General features: G+C 40.8%; 2 protein-coding genes across 5 annotated transcripts in view; both read left to right on the forward strand.

The window, feature by feature from the left end:
- rptor (regulatory associated protein of MTOR, complex 1) overlaps positions 1-5,660 on the forward strand; it is a 192,223-nt gene extending 186,563 nt beyond the window's left edge. For 3 of the 4 annotated variants that reach the window (XM_046046575.1, XM_046046577.1, XM_046046576.1), the window contains 3 exons: positions 43-159; positions 393-522; positions 3,066-5,660. In XM_046046575.1, coding sequence (XP_045902531.1) covers positions 43-159; positions 393-522; positions 3,066-3,134 — 316 coding nt within the window. In that variant the 3' untranslated portion in view covers positions 3,135-5,660. The remainder of the gene's footprint in view (positions 1-42; positions 160-392; positions 523-3,065) is intronic. The other variant, XR_006824712.1, reaches the window with a different exon arrangement.
- A 1,460-nt stretch (positions 5,661-7,120) lies between these two features.
- pecam1b (platelet and endothelial cell adhesion molecule 1b) overlaps positions 7,121-15,705 on the forward strand; it is an 18,285-nt gene continuing 9,700 nt past the window's right edge. The window contains exons 1-6 of the mRNA XM_046048495.1: positions 7,121-7,213; positions 7,337-7,372; positions 11,379-11,675; positions 12,258-12,536; positions 12,618-12,887; positions 15,279-15,551. Coding sequence (XP_045904451.1) covers positions 7,171-7,213; positions 7,337-7,372; positions 11,379-11,675; positions 12,258-12,536; positions 12,618-12,887; positions 15,279-15,551 — 1,198 coding nt within the window. The 5' untranslated portion in view covers positions 7,121-7,170. The remainder of the gene's footprint in view (positions 7,214-7,336; positions 7,373-11,378; positions 11,676-12,257; positions 12,537-12,617; positions 12,888-15,278; positions 15,552-15,705) is intronic.

The following is a 15,705-nucleotide window of genomic DNA, read 5'->3' on the forward strand; positions in this document are numbered from 1 at the left end:
TTTTTCCCCCTCGCCTATGCTGACTTTGATGCTCTCCACCAGTGTTAACGGAGATGTTCGATTCTTTGAACCGCGGACACCAGACTCCATCAACGTGCTGCAGACAGTGAAGGGGTTAACTGCTCTGGACATCCACCCACAGGCCAACCTGTTCGCCTGGTGAGTTTGTCATTCTTCCTTTGTCAAATGTCGTTCTTTCTGTGGACTTGACTTGACAAACAGAAAAATTGTAACTGGACAATACACCTGACATCCAGCCAGAAGGTAAAGTTTCTCCACAAAAGAAATCCAATGCAGGACACAGCTTATGATTGGTGTTATGTTTAAAGCTGAAACTCTCTCTCTCTCTCTCTTTGTCTCTCTCTCTCTGTGTTTTATCCTCTTCTCTCCAGTGGATCGATGAACCAGTTTATAGCAGTCTACAACATTAACGGCGATGTGATCAGCAACATAAAGTACTATGATGGCTTCATGGGACAAAGGATTGGGGCCATCAGCTGTTTAGCCTTCCATCCTTACTGGGTAAACTAACACTTACAGTCACTGAGCACAACAGTATTATATGTGGGAAACCTCTTTGGGCAATAAACCTGATGCTGATTCATGCAGGTGTACATCATTACACAACATTTTGTGGAGTTTGGGTAGTTTAATCTGTAATAGTGCATTCTTTTTCATAAAAGTATTGTTTTGTGTAAAATCAGAAGTAATAACAATGGATTAAATTTATACAGCACTTTATCTTGATACACAAAGTGCTTCAGAGTGAAGCTCACCTCATCCACCACCAATGTGTAGCACCCACCTGGGTGATGCACGGCAGCCATTTTGCACCAGAATGCTCACCACACATCAGCTTGAAGGAGAGAGAGGGAAACATAGAGCCAGGACAGCAGGGAACCCAGTGCCCCACTGCACTGGGATTTTATTTGGCCCAGAGGGAAGACTACCCCACCAACAACACTAGGTCTCACCTCCAAGTACTGGCCCGGCCCACACCTGCTTTGCTTCGATCGTTCAGCAGAAACACCAACAAGTAACAGTAAACACAGTATAGCTGTCAGATAAATGTAGTTTAGTAAAATGTACAATATTCCCATCTGAAATGTAGTGCAGTATATTCAAGCATAACATTTAATTTAATTAAAGCTGCTAAAAAATGTTTTAAACAAAATTAAATTAAATTTAAAAAACAGGCCCTATACGCTGTCTGCCCAGGACTGAACAGCAGACAAAACAAAGTTAGCGACCAGCTGTTGAACACAGTGGCACAATTAGCAGCTAAAGAGCCAGATGTTTTTTTAACGAGACCAAAACAGAACTAAACACAATAATTATTGACTTAGAGGTAGCTAGAAACCTACTAACTTTGGCCAAAAGTGGCCAAAACAAATCAATTAATGCAGTTTTAGGTAAATATACTAAGTTACTAAGTCCTTTAACATGGATCCACCAATCACTCTGCTTGGGGTCATTCATTGCCCACGTTGTTGGAGCTGCACAGCTGTGTTTTGCTAGTTGCTAGTGCAGAAGTCATGAACATCTTTACCTATAGCTTCATGGACAATGTCAGCAAGTATACCATCTTGATCAAATCAGTATCTTAGTATCAACTCGACATTATTGTTCCAAACCTATAGTGGACTATATTAAAATGATAATGTAAAGTTGAATTCCACAATAGCATTATAATTTTCCACATATGCATATGTTATTTGGATAAAAATTAAAATGCAATAAACCAATATGCATTTTCTTTTTCACATTCTCGTATTGGCCTTCTATGACCACATTAAATGAAAAGCTGTTTTCCCGCCACGGCTCTTGTGGCAGAGACATCAACACTCCACCAGTGCTCCAGGAAAGCTAGCTGCACAGCTAACAAGTAAAGCTATCTGCCAGGAAACTGTGTAAATCATTGAGAGTTGAGGCAGAGCAGCCGGAGGACATCGGAGGGAAAACCACAAAATATTTTCACCCAAATCGGTTAATAAAGTTATCAAGTTGTGTTTTGTACAGTAATCAGTGAGGCACAGCCCCCCACAGCAGTTTTTCCAACCTAATTCGTCTCATTTGTGGTCTGATGAACAGTAAATTCATCTGTCTTATTCCGCCGAGGCTTTCCTCATAAGAAAGCGGCCGTGTTTTCATCGAAGGTCGGTTGGAAACATTTTAGATGCACCGAGGTTGACCCCAAAAGAGTGTTGTGAATAGTTAGATAATTGCATTTTAATTTTAATTATGACTTAAATAATCTAAATAAGTAAATTAAAAATCAGGTTACATTGTTTACATTGCATTTTCATTTTCAAATTTAATTAACATTTGAATAGTATCCACTGTGCAGCAGGGTATGACTGTTAAACAGCTTTTCTCTATTAATTATTTGGTTATAGAACACATTTGGAAAATGATAACCCTATTGTGGATTTATATTATCCTTTTTAAGTTTGCAATATCATTTTAATATAGTCCCCATAGGCTTCCATAGCTGTGGCCTCAGTGCAGCCATCTTCTCGCAACTGGTAGCTGTTAGCACACCTTGGCACCACTTCTATGTACAGCCTGCGATACGAGTACTTTTATGTCCTGTGAATGTAACTTATCTATAATCCTAGTAAGAAAACTAGGAATTTCTTGCCCAGTCTGAACTGTTCTGATACCTGTGGTCCCTGATTATGTGTGCACGTGAACATGTCTTTGAAAAACGTTTGATTTGAACAACCTACCTTTTCCTGGCACTTCATATAGCAATCACATTGGCTTCAGGGAAGTCATGACTTTTACATTAGCTCATTGCCACTGAAACTAGCATTAGCAAACTTTATATTGCTACATTGGCAGGCTTTTAAGCTTTATTAGATTACCTCTGCATTTGTGAAGGAAATACTGACGTGGAACGTCGGGGACACGAAATGGTATTCCATTAACATTTTGTCTTAGCTACAGTTCTCACTTTAACCTCCGCTCAATATTTCTGAACACACACACACACACACATCATTACATCCACCTGTAGGAAATAAAGATTATCTAACATGCCTTTTCTCTTTGTCTCCCTCCAGCCCCACTTGGCTGTAGGCAGCAACGACTACTACATGTCCATCTACTCAGCAGAGAAGAGGCTCAGATAACACACCAGCATTCATCACCCCCCATCTCCCCAACAAAACCACCATATGACTTCTGACCCTGAGCCTCGAGCTCCGGGATGTAAATGACATTTTTGTTGTACATATGCAATTACCACCCTGAATGTTCTAGTAATGGCTGCTGACAAAAACTCATGCTACGAACGATATATATATTATTATTATTATTATTATTATTCTCATTGTTTATTCATGTTCTTATTATGAAGCTAATGATTGTAGACTTGGCTGTGCTGAGGAGTGTGTATATTTAAATAGCGTATACAGAGGAATAGAGGTTCTATTTTAAAGAAGTGGTACCCTCGATCACTGGGGCTCCTCCTCGCCGCGCAGCGAGCATCACTACCTGAATGAACTGTAAACCCCAACGAAAGTGGCAAGTGGGGGTAGGGCGGCCGCACAGAGGACGACGCACACTGTTAAAACACATTCACTGGTGCAGGAAACACAGACTCGCCCTCCGCTGGACCCCGGGGTGTTTATAAATTAATTTTAATGACCGTCTTGCAGTCAAAGGACACAGCTTTGCTCCTTTGCTGCCCCCCTGGCAAGACTTTGTTATGGACGGACCCAGAGACGGTGGACTGTGCCCATTCTTGCCTGACACGGCGACCAGGCAGACATGATGAGTGTTTGTTTGTGCGTGTGTGTGTGTTAAAGTGGATTATAGCACAGATGCGCCCCATAGTGGGCCTTCACAGCCTTGGACTGAATCGATGCCCCAAAAATGCTTGCTTCCATGCTTGAACTCTCCTTCTCTACCTGACCCCAGCGTGCCAGACATATACTCATATTTTCCATGCAAGATCCTTTCTTGTGGCTCAGAGGGATGTTTTTGTTGGTTTATTTGTTTTTTAATTCATCACCTGTAAAAAAAAAAAAAAAGGGAAGACCTCCATCGCCCCTAGGATGATACAACCTCTTTATATCTAGCAGATGTAAGAGGAGGGCTAGATTGGTAGAACCTAAGCACCCAGTCCTTTAGTGAGCCTTAGGTACCTGCCTTCCTGCCCTGCAAAGCAATAAAAAAAAAAAAGCTCCCATGATTCAGCCTCAAGCTCCTCCCTCGACGCTTCCAATAAAAAATAGCATTTCACTTTGAGGCGATAACAGCACCGCATGCCGCCGTTAGCTTAGGACAGTTCCTAGAACCCAACCCAGAGGTGCCACAGTAAAGCAATACAAACACACTAATTTCCATTCATAGCAGTGTAAATTCTTTTTTATATATATATATACACACACACACACACACACTTAGAGTGCCAGATAGGTGTGTTTTACCCCATCTACTACCAGTGACAGGAAAGACATCAATCAAATTGATTTTCCTGAAATTGTCTAAACTTTCTGCTAATCAATATGTCCAAATCCTCCAGGCACCGTAGGTTTAGAGACCTTCTAGGTTATGTGACTCACCACACTAGGGATCACCTGCCACCCCATAGTTTTTCATTTTCAGTAAGCCCCCTTCCCCTCCCCCCCCCCATCTTTGAGTTTTTATTTTGAGTTTATTGTGTGGTTGGATTGTGTTTAACAAAGTTAGAGGCATAACGTGAATAGCATGTTAATGGGTGGCATCAGATCTGGACCTGTACATGCTCACTGTGTCAAGTTTTAGTCAGCGTCCTAAATCTCGCTCAGGAACTTCATGAGCCCCCTAAAACTGATGTCGAGCAACTGCCAGCCCTCTCCAGCATCTGCAGCATGATGGACAGGTCAGTCAGTGTCACTCCACAGATCATTGAAATTGTTGACGTAAATGTCATTGTGGTGCTGTTTGATGAAGACGCTTCTTTATTAGAAAGGAGTTTTGTTTTTTTGTGTGCAGTATCACCGTTGACGTGCCTCATCTCTGGGGCTGCAGCTTTGCTTCTTTAGCTTCTTTTTTTTTTTTTTAACCGTTTTCTTTCTGTTTTGCAATTTTAGGTTTTTAATTCTGCTGGCATTTTGTTTGCCTTAGCCTCAGTGAGGTGGAGAGAAACAAGTGGGGACAGCCTTACTCTGACACACTCACTGCACTAAAATTGCTCCCGCCGTGCCCCCTTTCATTGCCAACGTAACCCAACAGCCACCCCCTCCTTTCTTTCCTGCCATGCTCACCTCACCCCTTCTGCATCAGACTTGGGCTTTGGTTTACCCCCGCAGAAGGTATGGACGTTTGGACTGAAAGTGAACTGGGAACACGCACCAAACAGTCTGTATAAGCGGCTGCAATTGCAGTCACCACAATAGTCCCCACCGACACCCCATCACTGAGCTCATCTGCTTCATTGGCTCAGCCAAAATAGTGCATTTTGGCGTCGGGCCATTTGCTCAGAATCACATTCATCTCTAAGTATACTGCTTTGAGTTTTAAGATTTTAGATCTGAAGAAAAAGAAGAGACTTTAAGAAAGAAGTAAGAGAGGAAAAATGAAAACAATCAGGTTTGTCTCTGTGACTTTAGACTGACTGTGGTTTATAAGACAGGAGATGAAATCAATTAAATAAACCAAATACAACACCGTCTAGTCTTGTTTTCTGGCATTTGCATTTCAAACAACATTATGCTCTGGTCCTCCGTATGTTTTTCTACATCTGCATTATAAAAATCTTCATGTAGATCAGTTTTGGAGCCAAAGCGTACTTAATAATTTCCAGTATTAAGCCTTCAAGTCTTGGGTCAAAAACTGCATTTTGTACTTCCATTTGTCAGCCTCTCAAAGTCTGATATTAGCTTCAAATATGGACTGGATTAAAATCTGGATATAAAACTGAATTTTCTATTTGTATTAAAACTCTATGATAAATTCACACAGTGAACATGATGCAGTCTTGACGCATTTGAGAACGCTTAAATATCATCTTTGAAGTCAAGACAGACAAAATTAAATAATTACAAGGAATTTAACTGATTATTTTAGACTAGTTTTTTTTTTCCTGCTTTTGATTAAGACAATAAAAACATTTAAAGGGTTACTGCAGTGATTTAGTATTGCACTTCCATATTATGGGCAGACCCAAAAGAGAGAGAATGACAAAAAAGGAATTGTCAAAATTGAGGCAGTAGAGGTCAAGGTATCTTGACTTTAGCCCTAAATTATGGGGTCAAGCCTAAAAATGTTGGGGGATAACCCACAAACCATGATGGCACCACAGACTGATTATGTCTTTTATTTCCCAGGTATATGGTATCACTGGACATGACTATTAAATTAACTTTGTCATGTAAAATAAACAGAGTGCTGCAGCCCTTAAGGTTTGAAGAATTTCTATCTTGGATCTGGATTGGCCGTGAAACAAGAATGAAATTTGAATATGCTTTATGTTGGTTGTTGTAGCTAACTGGGTCTAGCTAGCATGACAGATGGTTAACCTGCTGCAAGGTTGAGGGCACATGTGATTGGTTGAAAGGAGAGGCGGCAACACTGGTAAAAACCAAATTCATTCACCAATGGTACACCTGGGTAGGTCATGATGAAAAGTTTGTGTACCAGTGAAAATGGTTCCACCTTCATGTGTCCTCTAAAGACCAAGCTGAGAAGATTTCTGTCAGTGAAAACAGTTTTCAGTAGCTGAGCCAAGCTATTATCGTCACTTCAGGAAATGTGTTTTGCTGCACAGAGAATGTTGTCGCTGTCTTGTTCTTCGCTCTACCTGCGCCGGCCCAAGGTCAGAGGTCAAAGGCCTGACTTACTGGAACCCCAAGCAGTACAAAATTTCACACACATACACACGCACAGATGAAGGAGACCACAGGAGAACATTCCACAACAGCAAAGAGTCGGGTGGCATGAACATCCTGAGGAAACAACACTCACTTCCTGACAAATTAAGCCAAGCCGACGGCTGCTCGGGTTGATAACCGCCACCGCTGGCTGACCACTGAGTGGCTGAGGTATAGCACCACCTTAGTATCCGCTCCCGCCCACCAGAATCAGATCTGCCCCACACACGCAGTCAGCCAGGCTAGTCACTAGTCTGTTACCCTCCAGGACAGCCAGCAACGTTGGGAGCCTCAGTGTCCCTCAGGCAGGATGGGCCTCCTACTACTGCTGACCTTCACGCTCTTGTCCAGCTGTAAGACTGCTGACCTTGTAGATTAATCTTTAGGAACAATTTGGATATCTCTTTTTTTTTTTCTGGAGGTGGTTGATTGATTTGTCTCTAACCTGGTACTTTACTCTCTTATCTTGCTCCAAGACTTCCATCCAGGCAGAGTGGTGAACGCACAGCCAAGTAAGTACAATCTAAGATGAATTAAAGACACAAAATCTGGGATTAGATTTGTCTTCACACAGAGACAGTTTACTGAATATCTTGCTCACAAATGTCACTGGTTGGAGCAGAAGGTGGAGTGTAAAACAAGGCCCAGTGTTTGTGGAACATTATTGCCTTAAAGAGTTGGAAGACACTACAAGAGAGACGCATGGTCAGTCATTGGAAACAGTCCTGTTTGTTATCAGAGCTTTCTGATCGTTGGTGTCTGTCGGTGGAAAAGCGATGGGAACATGTTGGCGATCAGTTTCACACGCCTCTCTGCCGTGTTGAGTTGGTTGGGGGTGGAAGGCATGAGTCAGTTCGTATCAGTTGTACTTGTAGAGATGGAGGGAATGTCCAGTTGTGATTGTGTAGATTATTCCACTTGAATGTTTTTAGTGACTGAAGAGGTGAACAATCCATATTTAATAAATCAACTTAATAAAATGTAATAATAATAATATCATTGTAATATTAATATCACTAGGATATGAAACCGACTAGACTTTCTAGGCATTTCAAAAAGTACTTAGAATTAAGTTTACTTACAGTATATGGATCTTTTTTACATCAGATCATCAAAAGTGAAAACCAGAAAAAATTATAACTAATATGTGCTGATTTTTATATTTTCTTTCCACTTGCTCTTGCAACTCCTCAGATTCATATTAGGGGATGTACTTAATATAAAACTAAAAGTACTCATTCTGCAGAAAAATAGTCCCTGTGCCTGACATATAATTATATACAATATTATTAAGTTGATGCCCTTTTCTCAAGTAGGATATACTGTGTTGATGTGGAGCTAATTTGAACTACTTTTTGGTAATTCAGTCCACTGGTTCCCAAACTAGGGGCCGGGCCCCCTATAAAGGGTCAAAAGATAAATGTGAGGGGTGTTGAAAAGATTTATGGGAGAGAAAAGAAGAAAGTTCTGATACACAAATTGTATGTTTTGGGTTTTTTCTTTTTTACTTTTCTATGCTCTTTGGACCATCTTTGCTCTTTCATGAAATATTGCATAATTTTAACTCTTTGGGCCTTGAACAATTATTTAAATGAAACCATCTGAGAAGTTTAAAGAGGAAATTTCCCTTTGGTAGAAATGAGTTTAATCTTTAATTATGTATTTTATAAGATTGTCACATTTAATGTAAAAATCTAAATCTCAAATTTAATTATAGCTGTCAGATAAATGTAGTGGAAAATACAATATTTCCTTGTTTTGTAGCATAAAATGAAAATACTCAAGTAAAGTTTTACCACACCTGCTGTGACTCATGCCATATCGACAGCCCAGAGTAAATCTCTGCCCTGCACGTCTGATTTTTCTCATCATCAGCCCTGCCAGGTCCTGCTGAATGATGCTGAGTGTGGGCCAAATTCAGCAGGCTCTGAAATGGTGAAAAGTCCCCCAAGTGGCCTGTTTGTCTAACAAAGTGCTTTTCTTGCCATTTTTTTCTTGTTCTCCGGGTTTGTTTACTGCCCCACAACAGCAGCCTGTTGTCCCTGATACTCGACCATATGGGTGATGTTGTCAGGAGGCTTGACGTATGTGTACAGATGCTTTCTGTCTCGGAAAACTCAACTTTTTTGAGATTGGCTTTGAGAGAGGTTCAAAGTGTTCGCATGTTAATGACGCAGTTCGGCTACTGTAATTCATCCGTAAGTAATTAAAAACGTTCTGAAAGTAAACCATGAACGATAACCGTGAATAGGTCAAAAAAGTTTGGTCAGAAAAAGGAAATGAACGACTCATGAGGCTGGATCCAGAAATAAAAGTACAAACTTTAAATTGTGTCAATAAGACAACTTTTCTGACGTGTAAAAAGACAACCGGGCTGGCTGTCCTTTCTTGTCTTTGACAACTCAAGTGGCCATTTCATACCTGTAAGATCAGTGATCAGTGGGAGGATGCCAAACTCTGAGCCTATCAATGACTCTCTTTATCTCTTCTCCAAACAAGTTGCTTATAATAGCCAAAAAATAATCAAGGTCAGGTCCAGGTGCATAAAGACTCTCCTTTCCTAATTCCATTGTCTGGCATTGCATTTTACAGTTATGCATTCAGCATTGTTTCTTGCGTGAGTCTCATATCCAGTTTGGATGCTGCGGCATGATTAAATTTCATGATAACACAGCAGCTTCCTGAGTGCCATGCTGATACTCAATTTTATGGCAACTACAATAGAAATTTCAGTGCTAGTCATTTCAAATATGCCAGCAAAATGACCATTCAGTCGTGTTGATTGGAACAGGAATGGGAAGTGATTAAAAGGAAATTCTATTCAAACCATGTCTGTGCAAACTGTGACGCATGTGGATGTAAAAGCTCAAAGGAAGGAGGGGAAAGCTGCACACTCAAGACTCCAATGCAGTCCTTCATATTTATGATTGGGCACTTCTTGCCTTCCTCTTGATAAAAAGCTGGAATCATCTGATACATGTATATATTTAATATGTCCTATCTATGAGCCAGCAAAGACAAAATAGAGAAAAACACACAATTAGAAAAAGATTCTTATATTTGGATAAACCATCGAAAGAATAGACAGTAAAACTATCTCAATGTGTCTAAATATACAGTGTACTATATCTGTTAAGTAATGGTGTACAAATAAGAAGAATAACAGAGAGAATGTTTGCTAAACAGAAAACATTTAGGCGTGTAATTGTAGTAGTAGTTATTTACAATCTTACATACCACATTACGATGCAAACAAAGAACTTTCTCTCCTCTCTCAGACTCTACACTTTATTTGTAATCATTCAACCAGAAGAAGACATCTGAGACAAAGGACATTTAACTAAAATTTATAGCCCTCAACATTTTGATAAATGGATGAGAAGATTGAACCCACTCTCATTTCAATGCACTGTAAATATCAAGCTAGTTCCAGGTGTCATTAGCTTAGCTTAGCATAAAGAAAAAGCGTGAAACTGCAATCATAGCTCTGTCCAATGCTCAAAATCCATCTACCTGCACCTCTAAAGCTCATTGATCAATGATCAACACGTTGTATCTGCTTTGTTTAATCTGTATATCTAAAATGACACATTTTGGTTTGACAGGGAGTTGCTGAACTCTCTAAATGCTAATCTCAGCTAAGCTACTCTAGCTCCATAGTTAACACACAGACATATGAGTTTAATTAAACTGTTGAAAACAGTAGAATAAAATGGACCTCGCCTTCAGTCTCATTTAAGTCACAGTTTTTTCTCAGGGAACCATAAAACAATAGTCATAGTGTACCTCAACATGCTATAACTGCACTCATCTGGCTGGGTGGGAACTGTCCTTTAGTATCCTTTGGGCTCTGAGTAGGCACCTCACCGATATCACTGATGCTCAAGAGATGGGTACCAATGATCTTCTAAGCAAATTTACTGACCCGCTGCAGAGCCCTCCGGCTCTGGGCCGTGCACATCCCATGCCAGTTTGTGATCTTTCCAGTCAGGATGCTTTCTATTGCTCCTATATAAAAGCTGACAAGAACTTGGCGCGGGAATTTGCCCTTCCTAAGCTTCCTCAAGAAATATAGTCATTTCTGAGCTTTCTTCACCTGCGTAGAGATGTGAGATGACCATGTCAGGTTCTCTGTGATGCTGATTCCCAGGAACCTGAAACTCTATTCACCTGCTCCACCTCAACTCCACTGATGTAGACAGGAGTGGGTATCTTTATCTTTATCTCCTTCCTAAATAGGCTACATTAATGTCACATGCAAAATTTTAAAACCAAGTAGTAAAATGATAAAGATGTATTTTTTCTATTGTTCTTTGAGTAAATATATATAATTAACCCACATTGAAAAGAGAACATGTTACTGTATATATGAACTCATAGTGAAGCAAGACCATTAAAAAAAAGTCTAAAAGGTCGAATGTAAAAGCTCGGACATAAGGCATCAAAGTCAACCTTTTTTCAGTGTGGTAGATTAGCTTGTACATTAAGTTAACTTAATTTTTTTTATTCTCTCCCTAGCATTCATAATAAAAGACATCACCCTGTCCATCGAGCCCAGTATTAATGTGACTCGGAACACAAATGTGACTCTGAGGTGCAAGGCCATTGTCAGCAGCTTGGGGCAGGAGGTGCTGAGCCGTGAGTACACTATTTCCAAGGACAGCGTGACAGTCTACACCAAGACCACCAGCACCTCTGAGGATCTTCTGTACAGTCTGCACGAGGCCAGAGTCTTCAACACTGGCAAATATGCATGCAAGATAAAAATCGAAGATAAAGAGAGGACCAGCAAAGCCAAGAAACTCACAGTAATAGGTTGGTTTGTTTTTAGGGATACAGGACTCTCCCTTGTGGTTTGAGAAGTTCAGGTTTATCTGAATGTGTTCGGGTAAAGTTAATGAGTAATTTTTATTTCAATATACTACAGCAATTTTTAAAATGTGTTTAAGTTAAATATCTGTCAATAGGATTGTCCAAAAACATTTTAATTGAATCTGGTGGAGGAACAACTGGATCTGAGATTTTTGCCTTTACACAATTAGCATTTTTATGCAATAATAAATCCCATAGATGTAAGGGGAGAAAATGTAAATAATGTAAGTACATGAAAAGTTTATTTAATATAGCATCTTTCACAGATCCAAGTCACAGAGTGGTTTACAAGAGCAAAATATTAAAAATAAGACCATCAAAAAAACAACAATAAAACATCATAAAAACTGTAAAATAATCAGTTAATAAAACATAAGCAATAACAGACCTTAAAACACAAAGAGACAAACAGCAGTTTAAATAAAGGAGCGTTGGAAACGATATGTTTGTGCAACATTGGCAAAAGATTGTGCTGTTTAATTTTTGATTACTTCTGAGAGCGTTTCTTGCGTTTTGGGTTTCCAGGCCTGTCAAAACCAGTTCTCTCACTTAACAAGCACGTGGTCAATGAAGGGGAGGAGCTAAAGGCCAGGTGCACAGCGCCCGGTGAGACGGGCTCCATTTTCTTCTTCTTCTACGACGACTCCGAAGAGATCCAAAGGGAGCAGAACAATTCAAACCAGGCAGAGGTCATGATTCGCATCAGCGGGGGCGACCACAAAATTCAGTGTGCCTATAATGTCCTTATAACGCCAGACTCCATCAAGTCTGAGATGAGCAACACCATCATGGTTAGAGTCAAGGGTAAGTAGCGTTTTGAAATTGTGGAACTTTTCAAAGCATTGGACCTGTCTAAGGGTTTCTTCATTGATTGTGTCTCCTTAGAGCTTTCAATCTCACCAGTTTTGGAGATTTTCCCTCAGCACACGGTCTATGAAGGAGACCAACTCAACATCTTGTGCAACATCAGCAACCTCAGTCACAGCTCTGACAGTGTCCGCCTCTTCCTGGTCCAGGGGACCAAGCTTCTCAGCAGTGGAGGCACCACTGTCAGCCACAGCATGGTCGCACTGGCAAAGGACCCTGGGAAGTTTGAGTGCCAATTAGTGATTGGAAGTGTAGAGAAAGTCACCACAAAGCAAGTTTTAGTGACTGGTGAGTGGAAATTGTACAAATTGACGGTCAGCATTAATTATATTCTTATGGAGGCTACAAGTATGGAGTCCCAAAACTGACAAAATATAGTAACATATTATCACTAAAAAATATAACTGAAAACATCGATAAATAATTAAAATTGAGTGTAGAAAGAAATCTAGACCTCTCCAGTAACTTACAGTTATTGTTTCAGTAATAAGATCTTTTCAGTAACTTAGTTATTGGCTAGTTTTATTAAATTACATTATACAAATAATCTGATAACTTTAGCTTATGTTACAGTGCATTCTTTGATGCAACACTTCTTTGTAAGGCTTAATGAACAGTATAAGCTCTAATGTACTAGATATTCTCTGGATCCCAGTTTGTATTTTGTGCCCCACTACAACTTTTGCTAGGAAGCTTCTCCATATTCACCTCTGTTAATAGTCCTCATGTGAAATATACCCAAAACAAAATACTTGATGGCGGGTGATCAGTACAGCGCATGTGAAACTCAACAAAGATGAGAAGGAAACGACATAGCTACTTTCATACAGTAAAGTTTACTTTTGTTGTCATAAAAATTGGATTATGTGCTGGGCCGCCAATTCAATAGGGCTGTTGTAGACTTCTCGTTCAGAGGGTGGGCCAAAGGGGGGTTACAGGGGCACTGGCCCCTGTTGACTCTCCCCAATATGGTTAATGCCCTGGACATTATATGGTGCAAAGAAACTTGTTGAACGGTGGTGGATAGTTTTGTACAGAACCTGGTGGGGAAAAAATAGAAAGAAAGGCCCTTTTCTCAAAATGAGTTTTTCTCTGGGCCAGAAATCTCCACTTCAGTAGCGCTTACATATAACAAACTTTCCAGTTGTATTCTATTCTATATCCTGAGGGTTTTTTTTACAGAGGGGGTTGTTCATATATAATTCATAGTCTGATGTATATAATAGTTTATTCCTAAAAACATTGCAATAATGGCTGTTGTCAGTAGTGGGGCAGTGATGGCACAGTGGATAAGATGCATGCCTTTGGTGTGAGAGACCCATGTTCCATAAATGTAAATTTATGGAGAAAAGAGATATCCAAAATCCCCTTAATGTAGGTAATCGGCTGGGGACATTTCATTACACCTATGCTGTCTTGCCTTTTGTACGAACATTTGTCAGGCTATATATGATCAATACTTTGGTAATCAGTTTGCCGTGGATTAGAGTTTCAATGTGTGTCAGCTGATAATGGTATAGATCACCGGCTTTAGATGGAAAATCCATCCATCCATCCATCCATCTCCATCCACTTATCCGGGATCGGGTCTCGGGGGAAGCAGCTCCAGCAGGGAACCCCAAACTTCTCTTTCCCGAGACACATGAACCAGCTCTGTCTAGGGGATCCCGAGGTGTTCCTAGGCCAGTGTGGAGATATAATCTCTCCACCTAGTCCTGGGTCTTCCCTGAGGCCTCCTCCCAGCTGGACGTGCCTGGAACACCTCCCCAGGGAGGCGTCCGGGAGGCATCCTTACCAGATACCCAAACCACCTCAACTGGCTCCTTTCAACGCAAAGGAGCAGCGGCTCTACTCTGAGCTCCTCGCGGATGGCCAAGGGATCTCTAAGGGAGACACCAGCCACCCGCCTGAGGAAACCCATTTCAGCCACATGTACCCGTGATCTCGTTCTTTCGGTCATGACCTAGCCTGCATGACCATAGGTGAGGGTATGAGCGAAAATCGACCTGCTCAGCTCTCTTTTCGCCACAACGGTGCGGTAAAGCGAGTGCAATACCACCCCCGCTGCTCCGATTCTCCGGCCAATCTCCTGCTCCAGTCTACCCTCACTCGTGAACAAGACCCAGAGGTACTTGAACTCCTTCACTTGGGGTAAGGACTTATTCCCTACCTGGAGTTGGCACTCCACCGATTTCCTGCTGAGAACCATGGGCACAGATTTAGAGGTGCTAATTTAGGAGTTCCTCAAAGTGTTCCTTCCACCGCCACCGCATACAGTATATAAGCTATCATGATATTTTAACAATGAGTGTTCTAGCCTTCTCCTGTGCGCATCCTCCTTTGTCTATGAATGGGGAACCCATCTATTAGGTATTCAAAAAGTTTGTTATTTGGGAAAAATAGGAAATAGATAAATGGCATAATGTGTACCAAGACCCCCCTCCCCCCCACACACACACACACACACACACACACACAAAATAGGGAATCAGAGAGAGAATGAGATAAAATTGAATAGTTTTAATCTTTTTTATACACTAATTTTATCAAATTTGTTTCTGTCTGATAATATCTTACTACATTTTGTCATTTCTGGGGTTCCATACATATCAGTATTTGAACTATTAAATTAATCAATGCATAGAATGACTTGCCGTGTTTTTAAAAATCTATCCACAGAGCTGTTTTCAGTGCCCACTCTCACCATGTCTCCTGCTGAAGTCTTTCAAAAGGAAAATATGACCCTAACCTGCAAAAGTGAGAGCTATGCCTCTGAAAGACTCAGAATGGAGGAGCTGACTTACACTCTTGATCCACCCAACAGCCTACTGAGCCCCAGGGATATTGGAGTATTTTCTGGCAAGGCCCTGCAGTATGATTTCAACTATACCTGTGTAGCTCAAGCAAAGGGCATCACGAAACACAGTGAAACCCTTACTGTACGTCCCAGAGGTAAGTTTCCTTGATCCCTCTTTCACATGCAAATTTTGACACATAGATTAAGAGTGGATTTAAGGCATGCACCTCATTACATACACGTGTCAGAAATTTTACACATTGGTCAGTCACTTTTACATAAAGTCACAATGGTGTCCTTTTTGAGTCG

The sequence above is a fragment of the Micropterus dolomieu genome, linkage group LG04 (assembly GCF_021292245.1).
Source record: "Micropterus dolomieu isolate WLL.071019.BEF.003 ecotype Adirondacks linkage group LG04, ASM2129224v1, whole genome shotgun sequence".
NCBI lineage: Eukaryota > Metazoa > Chordata > Actinopteri > Centrarchiformes > Centrarchidae > Micropterus > Micropterus dolomieu.